Source organism: Mustela nigripes, chromosome 3 (genome assembly GCF_022355385.1).
Source record: "Mustela nigripes isolate SB6536 chromosome 3, MUSNIG.SB6536, whole genome shotgun sequence".
NCBI lineage: Eukaryota > Metazoa > Chordata > Mammalia > Carnivora > Mustelidae > Mustela > Mustela nigripes.
This window is the reverse complement of record NC_081559.1, coordinates 119,065,964-119,082,005: the sequence shown is the minus strand read 5'-3', so window position 1 is coordinate 119,082,005 and position 16,042 is coordinate 119,065,964. Positions and strand designations below refer to the sequence as shown.

At 34.9% G+C, this 16,042-nt stretch overlaps 1 protein-coding gene across 1 annotated transcript in view; it reads left to right on the top strand.

Moving 5' to 3' along the window:
- Nucleotides 1–16,042, top strand: part of PXDNL (peroxidasin like) — a 479,104-nt gene that overhangs the window by 215,660 nt on the left and 247,402 nt on the right. The window contains exon 3 of the mRNA XM_059394566.1: nt 8,683–8,754. Coding sequence (XP_059250549.1) covers nt 8,683–8,754 — 72 coding nt within the window. The remainder of the gene's footprint in view (nt 1–8,682; nt 8,755–16,042) is intronic.

The window sequence follows — 16,042 nt, the reverse complement described above, 5'->3', positions numbered from 1 at the left end:
GACTTGTTGATTTTAGGCATTCTGACTGGTGTGAGGTGATATCGCATTGTGGTTTTGATTTGTATTTCCCTGATGCCGAGTGATATGGAGCACTTTTTCATGTGTCTGTTGGGCATCTGGATGTCTTCTTTGCAGAAATGTCTGTTCATGTCCTCTGCCCATTTCTTGATTGGATTATTTGTTCTTTGGGTGTTGAGTTTGTTAAGTTCTTTATAGATTCTGGACACTAGTCCTTTCTGATTACCTTATTTTAATCTTAAGTTAACTCTGGGGATGCCAGGACAATGTATTATTATGACTTAATTTAAAAAAAATTTTACAGGGTTCCTGGGTGTCTCAGTTGGTTAAGCAACTGCCTTCAGCTCAGGTCGTGATCTGGAATCCCAGGACTGAGTCTAGCATCAGTGTCCCCACTCATCAGGGAGTCTGCTTCTCCCTCTAACTCTCCCCCGCTCATGCTTTCACTCTCTCTCATTGTCAATCCCAAATAAATAAATAAAATCTAAATAAAAATAAAATAAATTTACAGATGGACAAACTCAAAATCCAAAATATTAAGTAATCAAAAAATAAGGTTTTTTGAGGATTAGAACACACTATCTTTTTATTAAATAGTGTCTTGTAGTGTCCTAGAGTCTCTCTTTCAAGGCTGTCATTCATCCTTAGAGAGCCATAAAAGCCTTAGAAATAGCTTTATAAGATGGCATAGCTAACAGAATAGAATCTTGAGAGTTTTCAGGTTAATCTTAGTAGAATTGGGAGAGGGTTGGGGTCTGGGTTAAGTGACTTGAGAGAGCATCTCATCAATCTGAGTATTTCCACATTCAGGGGTTACTGAAAATAAGGTTCAAAGCAGGAAATGAAAGGAGCCTTTCCTTTTGCCTCACTAAATTAGATTTATTTTCTCTTTTTCTTTGCCTTATTAATTCTTCAAGGCATTATGATTTAAAAGGAAACCAAGAGGTCAATGAAAGTGGTGTCCCGAGAAGATGAGCCAGATGACATACCACCTTTGACCAACAAAGCATCCATCTGCCTTTTTTATTGTGCTGAGCAGTGTTGGTGTGTAGAGGAGGCATTCTTAATAGTATAGAGGTCTCCCAATAATTCTAATAATCTGCCATTGATTATTGGCAGTAGGTATAGAAAACTGGTTGAGAGTCATGGTGATAATGAGGAGACCAGGGGCCTAAAAGAAGTGGGCTACATGTTACCTTTATTATGATCATTAGGTATTGTAGCCTCCTGAGGCTGACAAAGAAAATGAGATCATAATGGGGCACCTGGGTAGTTCAGTTGGTTAAGTATCTGGCTTTGGCTCAGGTCATTATCTCAGGGTCTTGGGATGGAGCACCACATCAGACTCCCTGCTCAGTGGGGAGTCTGCTTCTCCCTCTTACTCTGTCTGCTGCTTCCCCAGCTTATGCTCTCTCTCTATCAAATAAATAAATAAAATCTAAAAAAAAAAAAAAAAAGAAAAGAAAAGAAAAAATGAGATCATATTGATTAGTGCTATTAGAGAAAATTAACGCTCAAAGATGACCCTGTGTTTGGCAGGTGGGATGCCTTGGACTGTACAGGAATAGTAATCTGAGGGTGTAGGAAATTTCTAGCTGTGTCCCTTTGACTTTCCAGGTCTACCACTACACAGACAGGTGGCGGAATGCTGGAGCTTAACATTCAATAAAATATTTCTCTCTAGAGTGCCTAGTTAAGAACATGAGTCAATCAGGTTGTATTCCACAATTTATCTAAGCATGTTAATTCTTCAAAAAAAATCCCCAATACATAAATTTTTGTAAATTTTATGAGGAGGGAAGGCAAGTTCTTTCTGTTGTATAAGCCACCTTAAGAAAGGTTTTTGTGAAATTGTGGGCAACTTTAAATACCTTAGGGTATTATTTTTAATTGTGGTAAGTGCATAAACCTGAAGGTTTATTGTGTTTTGTTTCGTCATTGACCTATGCAAGAACCATGAGAAGGAAGCTTCATCTATTTAGCATCCCCAATAGAATATGAGTGATCACCTTGCTAACTGTCAATCTCTGAAAGCACATGTTCACTTCATTGAAAATATACTATGATAAGAAATGAACTAGGGGCTCCCAGGTGGCTCAGTGGGTTAAGCCTCTTCCTTCGGCTCAGATCATGATCTCACGGTCCTGGGATTGAGTCCCGAATCGGGATCTCTGCTGGGTGGGAAGCCTGCTTCCTTCTCTCTCTCTCTCTCTCTGCCTGCCTCTCTGCCTACTTGTGATCTCTCTCTGTCAAATAAATAAATAAATTCTTAAAAAGAAACAAACTAACATTTTATCAGTTTCACTATTGAGTCAGAGTCAAAACAAATAAAGACATTCAAAGTGAAATAACTTTTAAAGTCTCTTTAGGTCTAACATTCTATGATGTTCTATACTGCACGATGACATCAGCTCTTCCTCACAGGTGTGAGTAATTTAATAAGAGGTGATTTTCTTTGTTTGTTTCCTGAAGTCAATCATGCTACAAATTCACAATAAGATAGCATCTGGAACTTTTTTTTTTTTTTTTGGAAGAGCATCTAACCTTAATTTTTCTTTTAATCAACATTAAAAATTAATATTATCTATTATTAAAATGACAATTTAAGAAAGTTATCTCTGATTTCATATTTTTAAAATATACTTAGCAAATTGATATTATCCTGTATACAAGGCCTTGGAATTTTCTTTTTAATGTGGAAATATATATATATATATATATATATATATATATATATATATACACATACATATCTCTCTCTCTTTATATATATATATGTAAGTTTTAATAATGACTATATGTATGAATTCCAAATTATTGAACTTAGATCCTTTATCTTTTTTTAAAAAAATTATATTACCTAAAGCATGATCATAACCAATTGGCAAGAAATAGTCAACCTGGATGAAAGGTCAGGAAAGTTGGAAAATAGTATTTAATCTGACTTATTTTACATTTCAGCAAATCTATAAAATTATCCTATCAGTTTGATAATTTCAAATTTTATAGCCTGACTCCTCCAAAACAGATTTAATTTTGCTAACAATATGTGCATAAATGGTGAGAGAAATGTCTTTGGCTTAGTGTATGTCATCATATCTTTCATAATCATATCCTAGAAAAGAATACTTGTATTTAATATGGTATAATACAAGAATACAAGAGAATACAAAAATACTAACAATCTGACTGTGAGAAATTTACAAACTTTGAATCCTTCTATCTAAATTTGGGAGATATTTACCAAAGTAGTTTTTTCTGAATAGTGTCTTTTTGGTTTTATTCTTTAAGGTTTTTTGTGTGTGTGTGTGTGCATTTCTATATTTTCTATAATTAACATATTATTTATGTAGCATTATGGTTCTACTAAAATGGAAGACATATGAAGATAATATGTTCTTGTACTTTCTGAGCTCAGAGGACTAGACATTGGCTCTGTGTGTTGGAAGATTACCTAATAGCTCTTGTATGTATGTATGTATAGTGCATTTAGATTTAGAATGGTAAAAAAGCTTGTAGTTAATGTGTCTTAAGATAACATTAAGACCTAAAACTTTTTAGAAATCTAATGCATAGGCATATTTTTTAATTTTAATAATAGATTTTACAGATTAGATAATATACTCATTTTACTATAATTTTGTGTGAGGGTTTTCTTTTTTTTTTTTTTTTTAGTGTGAGGCTTTTTGAAGCAGTTCTAATATGCCTGCTATATTACTAAAAATCCACTCCTTCATTGGTTTTGGTATAGATCTAAAAAATGTCATATTTTCAGTTACTGCTTGTAATAATAATTATTTATGGTAATACAAAGTATGAGCTTAATGGCAGCATTTTGAGAGTGTCCTGTTTCTCTGTTTCTTTGTTTACACTTGACTGGTACATTCTATTCCCCCCCCCCCCCCCCCCGTCCCTTCTAAAACTATCATAGGGGAGCCTGGGTGGCTCAGTCTTTAAGCACTTGCCTTTGGCTGAGGTCATGATCTTAGGGTCCTGGGATAGAGCCCGGCATTGGGCTCCCTGCTGGATGGGAAGCCTGCTTCTCCCTCTCCCCTGCCCTTGCTTGTGTTCCCCCTCTCACTGTGTCTGTCTCTGTGAAATAAATAAATAATCTTAAATAAAAAAATAAAATTTAAGTACCGTAATTTTTTCAGGTGAAAGACAAAAGTAATTTCCATTGTCACTATCATTTAAAAGCACATCTTAAAGAGGTGTTATCCCATGACATTAGGTCAGAGAGAATCATGAGTGATCATTATGGAAAGAAAATGAAAGTATCATAGTCAACATAAGATATGATTGTATAATGGAAACACCCATATTCAACTGAAAGGAGAATAGTTTTTTTAGATAGCTTAGATACGTGAAAAGATAAATCACATTCTTAGGTAGTTAAAGTCACAGTGGTAAAATTTAAATGTTAATTAAAGTATCCAGAGGATTTAAAAAAAAAAATTTGTATATATGCTGCTGAGGAAAGGACACCGAATTTGAAGAATGTTCCTAAAGTACCTGGGGGTGATGGGTGGGATGGAGGGGTAGGGTTGTGGCTGTGAAAATAACCATTAAAATAGCAAAAAAAGAAGAGGGATAAAACAACCCTAAATAGAAAATGACATAGAAAACAACAATATTTGAAATATTTCCATTGTAATTTGTCTAAAAATAGACCCAGTGTATGTTAGAAATATGTATTTGATTATATTAACATTGCAAATCATAGAGGAAATATGACTATGTCAGTCAATAATAATGATAATACATAAGTAACTTGGAGAAAATAAAAATTAATTCCAGATACATCAAATATTTAAACATCAAAATAAAACCATAATAGCTTAGGAAAAATAAGCTTTTAATGTAATTTTAGATTCAGGCAAGCCTAAGCAGGATACAAAATCCTGAAACTATGAAAGAAGTGACTAACAAATTTTATTACATAAAGATTTAAAACATCTGTATGATACAAATAATAAAAAGACCTGAAAGTACAAACAATACTTTGAAATACTATTTATAACACATTATAAGAAAAAATTTAATTTTTTTTTACATGCAAAGAGTTAACAAATTAATAAAGACAAAGAACCAGGTGGAAATAGAGAAAGGATCTATTTAGTTAATTTACAGAAAAAGAAACAAATGACCATCAGAGTAAATTTTCAAATATCTGTATCTTTCATTTACTTCAGAACATTTAAATTTTGGAGTTTTAAAATTTCAAAAGATAGGGCAGTTTATCTATTAGATCTGTGAAAGAATTTCACAGAGAAATTTCACATGTAAATCTGTCTTTTCCTTTGAGAAATATGCGTGAAGAAGACTTGATAAATTCAACTGAAGAAGTGAGTTTTTAATATCTGCCCGATTTTTTTTCTTCCCTTTCTCTCCCACTCCCTGACTTTTTTGGTTTTTTTTTTGTTTGTTTTCCACTGTTTTGAACTGCAAATGATGTATGTGGTGCTTGTAATAATATAAATATTTTTAGTGGTATTAGTGGTGGCAAATTTTTTAAAAAAATAGTCATTATTGACTTTGGCCAAGAATATCTTACTTGATAACTATGCAGATAACTCAGGAATCATGGTTTATGGTTGTGGAAGTTTTAGACTATTTACTTTAGTAAGCATGGAAATGAAGTTCACAATCCTACCATTTTAAGGGTAGCAGAACCATAATTCTGGAGAGTGTCCAAATGAAAAGTAAACATAATTATAAAGCAGAAGCAAATTAGCATTATTTCCACTTATGAAAAACCCCAAACTATCTTGTTTGTACTGAAATATAGGTATAATGATTCACTTTCGGAGTAACTCTTGGCATTACGTTGAATGGAAATTTTATTTGACACAGGAGAAAGCTCTATTTTGCTTCTTCCCACTTTGATGAACATATAACCATGCAAAAAGCTTTTATCTTTCCTAATAGCTACTAATTGCTTTTTAGCAAAATATTTTCACCCACATAGTACTTATTTGAGTAAACATTTGTGTGTATATCAAATGTACAAGTATGTGTGTGAAAGATACAATTATTAAAATAGGCCTATTGGTCTGTAGCTGTTTTTTCTTCCCCATAGTTTTGATCATCAGGATCACAGATCCCCTGTTTTCAGGAGTTATTTTATTTCCACAATAAAAGTATAACATTTTTCTTGGGAACTTTTTTTGCCTCTTTTTTCCTTTTCTTTGGCATCATAGACAATATTAGGATATAGAATATAACCACACATTTCCTCAAACTTGCATTGATTTTTTTGTGAAAAAATGTTAGATATTGTTTTATGCCCTGAATCTTGGTAGAATTGCTTATAGATTTTGAACACATCTCCTTTATGAAAAATAAGACAAAAAATAATATGTATGACAGTCTTTATAATCACTTAGCCAAAACATTGTTAGGAAAATATTCCATCTATTAAAATTGTAACAAAGATACTTTGATGGAAATAATAATGTTTTGAATAAACCTTAACAACATCTATGTATTTGTGATTGGAAAACACATTGAGCTGTGAACCACTGTAATGAATTTGTTCCTTGACAACAATAAAAACATTTTCAAGAAAACCTATGAGCAAAATTGCTTGATCTCATACATTAGATTATTAACATTCATATTGAATTACAATGCTCAAGAAACAAAAGCAATCTCAGTGCAATTTTAGAAATTTAATGTTTTTTATTTTCTCCAAAATTTAGATAACTACATAAGAAAGTGCAGAAACATAGGCTCTGAGCACATTTTATATACTGAAGAAAGATGGATTATAACTAGTATCTTTTCCTTTTTCAGTTCTAATATTGAAAGAGAACGAAGCACTAATGACCAAAGGTATCCTCTATGTTACATGGATCAACTTCTTTCCTAGGCACCATCCTTGTGACAATAATAAAAATAGTCAAACAGTTTCCTATATTCTGTGGTTCAGATGAGATTGAGACTGTATACACATGTCATATGCCACACATACAAACATCTCACTTAGAAGAACAAATCACAAACCTATGTAGTATATATATATATGTATATATATATACATACATGTATGTGTACACACATGTACATGTATATACATTCAAATATGCATCTGTCTGTAAACATATGCATTATATCTATGTACACACATATGTATATAAGATATATATATATGTATGTGTGCATACATATACTTTTTTCTATATACATTGGTGCATGTATTTAACAAAATGTGGGGTAGAATAGTCATTATTCAAATAATAGTAGATGTATAGTGGTAGTTTGGGGATCTAAAGCAAGTGTAATATTAGATTTTGAGTATTAGATTAAGAATGTACAGAGAGAGTAACTAACAATTTTTTTCAGGACTATATTTGTGACTGGTATTAACTAGATATTAACTAACTGTGTTGCCTTTAGTTAGCTTAAAAAATTTCTTGAACACATGGTAGACTATAAAATTGATGGGATCATTGACTGAAGCTGAGAGTTATCCATAAAAGTGGACATTACCTCTGTATTGCATCAGCTCCAATGCATACTATAGATTGATTGTTCTGCCTCCCTGATGGCCAGAATGCTGGGCATGAATGGCAAGGACTGGTTTTGGTACCATAGGTGGGGTGTTGGATAGTGACCTCAAATGCTACTTGGAGAATTAATTGTGTGGCTGAAACTTTCTAGAGGTGAGGCAAGTCTGGGTAGGTTAGAGACAGTCGAATTTGGGGTCTCTGGGCTGCTTCCATCTGTATGAATAAAATAATCACCTGCTCCATTGGTCAAAACACTTCTGTTTTCCTAATAAGTCTTTTTAAAAAAAGGTATAAAACAACTATTTTATAATACACTAAAAGTGAATCCTCTAACATTTTACTCTGATAATGGATTTAGAAGCTTTGGAGTTTTTAAATGGTATAGGATATTTAGAAAAATGTGTGCCAATTCAATTATAGACATTCCCTGGACATTTAGACATGTCATAATAATTTAAATCTGAAAGAAATTTAATGTGCATTTCCGAGGGAAAAAAATCTATAATTTTTATTTGCCAGAGTGCTTTTTCTAAAATGTTTGAAGTTGTTGAGAGGTGATTTTTCTGTAACTTGTTTTACTGTTCAAATCCAATTTATTTTTGCCACCTGTTATTTTTCTCCCCGGATTTTTTAGAAGTCAGTTTTGGACCATTTGATAGTACTATAATAAGAACCTCACTTCCTATGGTGTAATTGACTCTCAGTTTGACAGTTCAACAAATACATAATGAGAGTCCACTGCGTGGCAAGAGCAGTGATATTTATTTTTCTAAGGAAAATGCTTAAGCCTGAGTGTATATAACTCTCCATCTGTTTATTTAGAAATATATTCCTTTGTCACTGTGACTATATTGATAATTTTCCTTTTACATGGTAAGCTTCAGGAAAACGGGAATTTTATCCTATAGCTTATAGTCCTCTTTTAGGGGTATTTTAGGGTAATTTGATAAATATAAGTAATTTTTGAAGTCTTTTGTGCCAAACTAGCATTTTAATATAGCCTTTTTGAAGAGAAAGTTTTAAATTTGTAAATTTAGTGAATGTATCTGTAAATGTTTTTCTACTCTGTAAGGACTATTTCTAGTGGAACTATTGTAATATTTGCAGAATCTGTTTCTTATTCTGAAATTTGTGTTTACTTTTGTTTTTTCAGTCTCCTGAACAACAACCAAATCAGACAGATTTCCAGAAATGCTTTTGAAGGACTTGAAAATTTGCTTTATCTGTAAGTTGCAAGAAAGGACAAAAATAACTTACAGTGTTGATAGATTGTTTTTGCCTTTTTGTTTGTTTTAACCAAAGTAATTCTTCATCTTCTCGAAAACTACTGTCAACATTTACACAAAACACATTTGAAGATTTCTAAGTGAAGTCAATTGTTGCTTTCAACAGATTATTTATCTGAGCACATTAGAATATTTACGCACATTTTTATCCCCCATCTCTGCCACAAAAATTCTAAATTGGAGAAAAATAAAAACAAAAACCATTTGCCCAACATTCACATTCAAATCTAATTAATTGATAATTATAAAAATTGTATAGGTGAAAGAGAAGATTTTTATATCAACAACTCAGCCATCCAAGAACTTCTGAGGCCAGTGAACACATTACAACTAGGAACTTTAATGAACATGAATAAGAACCAAATTTTGGAAAAATTTGTTCACTGATATGACCAATGACAATTGTTGTACTCTTTTGTTTAAAACAAGTAAATGAGAATAAAGGTACTTTAAATATTTTGTTTATTTTAGAGAGAGAGGGAGAGCATGAGAAGAGAGAGCGCACTCCAGAGAAAGAGAGAGGGAACAAGCAAGCAAAGTTGGGGATAGGGGAGTAGTTGAGTATCAGGCTCCTCACTGAGCAGGGAGCCAGACACAAGCTTGATCCCTGAACCCTGGGACCATGACCTGAGCTGGAAGCAGATGCTCAACTGACTGAAACACCTACACGTCCCTGAGAATAAAGGTATTTTAAATGAGTCCTTGTTTTGACTCAGAAACCAGTCCATGCTGGTAGGTTGAAAGTTGGGAGGTCAGGGCTGACACTTATGTGGAGGCTGAAGGAAGAAACTAGGACATTTGTCTAAGCACAGAGTCGGTGCTGTGAGTTTCCCTTTGAAGAAACTTCAAGAGGTAACTAACATTTTTACACAAATATGCCCATTTGTACTTCATTAAGTACATTGTGTCAAAAATTGGTTACTCTTTTAAAGAAAAGATGCTACCCTAAACCTTTGGTTCCCATTTCATTTCTACAATGGTCACATCATCTTTCTGAAACACTGGAATTCATAATACAACTCAGCTCTGGAGCCTTACAGCATTTTGTATTCAAATGAGATACCCCAGCCTACTAGGCAGGACCTTCTACGACTTTTTTTTTTTTTTTAAATTTAAATTGTATTATTATTATTTTTATCACTCAGTCCTAAAGTGATAGGACTGGTTCCTTTTTGGAATTGGTCCATTCTATTTGCTGTCCTAATTGTTCATGACCAACCTAACATGCCTAGCAGGTGCATGTCAGTTTTGATTTCCACTGAGAAGCATTGCTAAGAACGTTTCAAGCTTTCTTGATTGGTGGTGTGAGAAATCTGCTCCTTGTAAATGAAGGAGCTCTACCCCCCTGCATTTCACCACAGGCCTGTGGTTCTGTGGTTCTTTACTCATTGGCATGTAAAGAATATCACTTTTACAGTAAAACAAGCAAATTAATAAAAAAAAAACCCATAAAACAAAAACTTTATAACTTTGTAAATGGTGGCTTAGAAGAAACCTCATTACTACAGCAATATTCAAAGAATCTAGTAAAATGACAGTTATTAGCAAGAAATTATTTTGGATAAAATGATCATTTAACATTGCTATGGCTTGGATCAATTACATGGCCAAGTGCACTATCAGCTCTGTGTAAGTAGCATTTAACAAAACTTCCAGTAATTCTCTAGCCAGTTCACACACTATTCATTAAGTGAAAGATACAACTCTCCCGTAAGATGTACATTTAGGAAAGGGGAAGGATAATTTATAAATGTTTCATTATACGATATGTTGTGAACACGTTCATGTGGCGACTGAAGTAAATCTTTCCATATTTTCAATAACATTGGCAAGTAAGGATTACATCCCAAATCAGAGAAGTTCATAGAAAAAAGAAGGTTGTAGCCAAAAGACCTATTCAATGCAGACAGTACCGTCTGGATGAGAAGAGAATTATAGGGTTTAAAAAGAAAATGCCCAGGTCTGAGGCAATTAAAGATGGCCTAACTCTGTCACTTGTGTCAATTCAATAATGTTTTAAGATTAAGCTGACCATCCGCTATCATTCTGTGAGCTGATCTAGTGAAAATGCTTGGAGCAGACATGAACTTTTTGGGGATAGGGTTCACAAATACTCTGAAATATGGTTGTATTCATTATTTTGGTGGTCTGTGGTGATGTTGGGATAGGCAGTGGGGATGGGGAGTGTGGTAGTGTATGAAGATGAAAAGGCATGAGTAATGCCCATATATGTGTTTGAAGGACAAAGATACACATGCTTATAAGACAATAGGTTTTATTATATGGGCACATATGAGTTGTGGTGGTGTCAGAGCAGAAGGGAGACCAATTCTGCCTCCTAGTGTGGTGGGCAAGTTAGACTTCAAATAAGGGGAGTGTTTAGGAATTATTGGATCATCGACAAAACTAAGAACTGTCAATGTTGACATCTTTGTTATGATATCAGTTGCAAAGTGTACTAAGTTTTGTTGTCTTGCCCTACTTTGGCCAGAAAAATTAAACATGACGTTGAGGAAAATAATATATGAAAAGCATTCACAGAGACAATTCTGAGTCTGAAATTGCATGTGTTGGTTTGAGCAGTGAGTGCAGTAGGAAGGATGGAGTGAGCTGTGACTGGGAGATAAGGGGTCATACCAGAAAGGCCTTTCCACAGGAAGCTAGATGGTGTTGTGTCAGGGAGAATTTATAGGGGAAGGGTATTATTACCTCTGTGGTTTGGGAAAGGCCAGTCTGGGTTTGCTTGAGGCAGAGACTCAATGGTAGGAGGCTATGCCAACGTCCCCTGAATGGCCATGCATGATGACAGCCTGGACAGGACTCTGCAGTAGGACGACAGAACTGGAGAAGGATTTCTTCTTCTTTTTCTTCTTCTTTTTTTTTTTCTGAAGTTTTTGTTTTGTTTTGTTTTTTAAATTTATTTGATAAAGGGAGAGAAAGCACACACAAACAGAGGAAGGGGCATAGGAATAGGGAGAAGCAGGCTATCTGCTGAATGGGGAGCCTGACACAGGGCTCAATCCCAGGATCCTGGGATCATGAGCTAAAGATGAATGCAGACACTTAATCATCTCAGCCACCCAGGTGTTTCTGAAGAGAAATTTTTTTTAATGTAGATTTGTTAATGACTTTATGGCAAAAGGGAGGGAATGTCTGCTCTTCTCATAGAAAATTCCCATTTCTGTCTCCGTCTGTGCCGTTAACACTCCAGCCTCCTTCCACTGTCCTGGGACACTTCCCTGGCCACCTGCATACTCATACTTTCCTAAAACCTTCCCACTCCTCCACAAATCTAGTTTTTATTTTCTACCCGATTTTCTGAATCTTTGGATGGATCACTCATAGGATTTACTCTGTAATTTGACATTTAATTATTTGATTATATTTAGCATTATTTCCACTTCTCGCCCTACATGTATGTATGTTGAGGTCTCCATGGTCACATACTTGAGGATCAGGGTCTTGCTTGTATTTCTGTCCAGTTCATACAAAGTTTCAGACACGATTCTCTGTTTTCCCAAACTCGCGTGCTCCTCCAGCACACATCTGTTTCCTTTTCAGTAAGTGGCACCTTTATTCTTGAGCTGCTTGGCATCATGCTTAGGTTCTTCCTTTCTCATATGCTACTTTGGCATTCTCTGTCCATTCCAATCCTAAAATATTTCTAATTTGGTCACTTTCTCCATCTTTCCTGCATCTACCCTGGTGTGAGCAGTCATTTTTTCCCTGCTTCACATTTCATTTTAATAAAAGGGCCACTCCCTATTTGGCCTGTAAGTCCTAGCACGGTTTTTGATCCATCCATGCATGTAAATCCATTTCATGTCTTTCTTCCCTTTGATTTTTATATTTGATCTATTGTTCTTTAATTTCTCCAAACACAGTAAGTGCTCAGCCCCTAACCTCCATGGGCTGTCACATGCTGCTTTTTGGATTTTCCTTGGTGAACTTCTTCTGTCTTGTTTCAGCTTTAATGTCATCTCCCTAGGACTCCCTCTAGGCCAAATAACGCTTGCCTCCTTTTTTCTTTATCAGTGTGCCCTGTTTATTTCATTTATCATGTCTACCATAATAGTTAATGCTATTCCCCTTATTTTTTTAAATGTGTTTTCTGACTTCTTACTGGATTCTCTGAAAGCAATTGGCCATACTCCTCTTACTTACCACATATCCCATCATCTAGAACATAGGAAGTAAGTGCTCTTTGAATATTTGTTTACTAAATAGGAGAACATAAGGCAATCAATAAATGCTTGATATTTGACTGATTAATGCTTTTAGTTATGCTGAGTTCATTATTTCTTGAAAAGCGAGATTTAAACGCATTAAACGCATCGCATTAAACGCATTTAGCATTAGCTTTTTTAGCAACGTGTATCAATCAGTTATTTATGTCTTGCCTTTTCCCAAGGATTTGAGGTGTTTGTATTACATAAAGTATTTTTAGTGCATGTATATTCAGGAGGTTAATTTTATTAGACCATATATACCACAGGATTGTAGTTTTGCCTTGCCAAACACAAAAGAGAACACATTATTTTTCCTTAAAACAAAAGCATTTCTGAACTCTTCTGAAATTCTAATGTGTTTTGGTCTAAAATATATCATTGGTTCCCTTGGGCAAAAACAAATTGAAAATTGCAAGACAAATTTGCTTTCAGATTCACAAGGGAAAATAAAACATTTGAGGAGATCTTTGGAAACCAGTTCATTTAAGGTTAGAATTTTAAGTTCATTTAAGGTTAGAAGGTTGAATTTTGGACCTAAGAAGCATTGAAAAACTGAGAGCAAAACCTTCTTCTGCTTTGAGTTAACAGACCAGCAACTGTTATGTTATGTTATCATTATTCTTAATCAAGTTAGAATTAATCTAATGCTAAACTCCGAAATAAAATTTTATTTATTCAAAAACATTTTGGCATCTATAAAGTGATAAGGATCTCATTACTAATGAGCGTTTAACAATAACAAAAATCATCCATACAGTAAGAACTGTTGCCTATCTGCTAATGTTTGAGATACACTGAGTATTATTTGGTATTTATTTATAGAAGTATTTATTTATAGACTATTTATAGAGGAAATTTATGTCACATTGAAATCCATAATTTTGTTTCTGGCTTTGGTTCCTAGAGTTTGGTCTCTGAATTACAGCTTCTTTCTGCCCTTAACCCATCTCTTGCCATCACTGTCCTCACAAACTCCTATTTCTGAATGCTACTCTCTCTGCACAGACTGAACTTCTTAGATCTTTGCTTGAATATGTCATTTGCAATTGTATACTCAGCAATGGCCTTTTCCATCTCTCTGTAGTCTCTGAATCTATTTGGAGTCTACCACATTCCTTTTGTAGCCTGCAGCTAGAAAGATATTCTCGTGGAAGTTTTGGGAGATTTACAAACGTTAAGTTCTTAGGCAAGTGAGTGGTACTGAAGAATCTCACCTTTAATATGTAAACTTGAAGGACACAACTCTCTCCATTTCTGGCCTCTCTGTTAATACTCCCTGAACATTAATGACAAGCTAACAAAATAAATGAAATTTCCATGGGGTTTCTTGTTCACTGTATCAGTTAGCTTTTCCTGTGTACCAAATTATTTGAGAACATAGTGACTTAAAATAATAATTACTATTTCTTATGATTGACTTATGGGTTGATTGGGCAGATCTGGTCTAGGCTGGCTCAGCTGAGGCTGGAAGCTGTAGGATGGCTTTCCTTACATATTTGGCAATTGCTCAGTGTCAGCTGGGATAGCTTTCTCCTCCATGTGGTCTCTTTTTCTCTAGCCAGTGAGACTGTGCTTGTTTACAGTGATTCTCTCCCTAATGCTATTAGAGATGAGCTTTTAATGCATTTGGTGTGTCATATTTGCTAATGTCTCATTTCCTAAATCAAACCATATGGCCGAGATCTGATTCAAGCGCTAGAGAAATGGATTCCACCCCTTGATGGGCAAAGCAGCAGAATCATCTGGCAAAAGGGTATGAATCCAGGGATGGGGAGAAACTTATGGCCATTTCTGTAGCCCATCACATTGACATGAGCTTCCAAGAGTGAGGCCCAAGTTGCAATCACAATAGGCATATCCTGGTTTAGACACCAGGATAGACTTATGCAATGGGTACTGTATTCAAAAGGGAGAAGAGGTCATATCTAATTGAGAGACATGGGTCTGGAAGCAGACTTGATGGAAGGAACAGTGCTTTAGCTTAATCTTGAAAGGAAGATTTGTGAGAAAAGACAAGACATGGTCTAGTATGGGGTTCTTTCGGAAATGGCAACTATCTTTTAATGATTAGATTGTAGGATCCAAATAGAACATGATGAGAGATAAATTTGGCAAAAGCCAAATAATGGGAGACAGGAGGTTTTTCTGCCAAGCTCTCTGTCTCTACTTGTTTACCTTTTATTTCTACTCACTCCAAACCAGCCTCTGTTCCCACCACACTACTAGAACTTCTCTGACAAAGGCCACTCATATTGTTAAACATATTAGAAATATTCCATTATACACTATGTTTAATTATGTCTAGTGGTTTCCTTTTGTTGACCATTCATACACCTGAAAATATCTTTGGTGTTAGTGACACTTCTCATGTTCCTGGTCTTCCCTTCATTGTTCTTCCTGCTCTGTCTCAGACTCCACCTAGAGTCCTGTACCAGGCTCTGGTCTTTTTCATACTGGTTTCATATGGTTGAACATATCTGCTTCCATGTATCAGTTATTATCTGGATGCCACTGCCTCACAAATCTTTATTATGAGCCTAAATTGTCTTGTTTCTAAATACACACACACACACACACACACACACACACACACAAACACACACAACATGTCCCATAAGAGCTTCAGACTCAAAATGATGTAAACTTTTTTTTTAATTTTTATAAACTTATATTTTTATCCCCAGGGGTACAGGTCTGTGAATCACCAGCTTTACACACTTCACAGCACTCACCAAAGCACATACCCTCCCCAATGTCCATAATCCCACCACCTTCTCCCAACCTCCCTCCCCCCAGCAACCCTCAGTTTGTTTTGCGAGATTAAGAGTCACTTATGGTTTGTCTCCCTCCCAATTCCATCTTGTTTCATTGATTCTTCTTCTACCCACTTAAGCCCCCATGTTGCATCACCACTTCCTCATATCAGGGAGATCATATGATAGTTGTCTTTCTCCGCTTGACTTATTTCGCTAAGCATGATAGGCTCTAGTTCCATCCA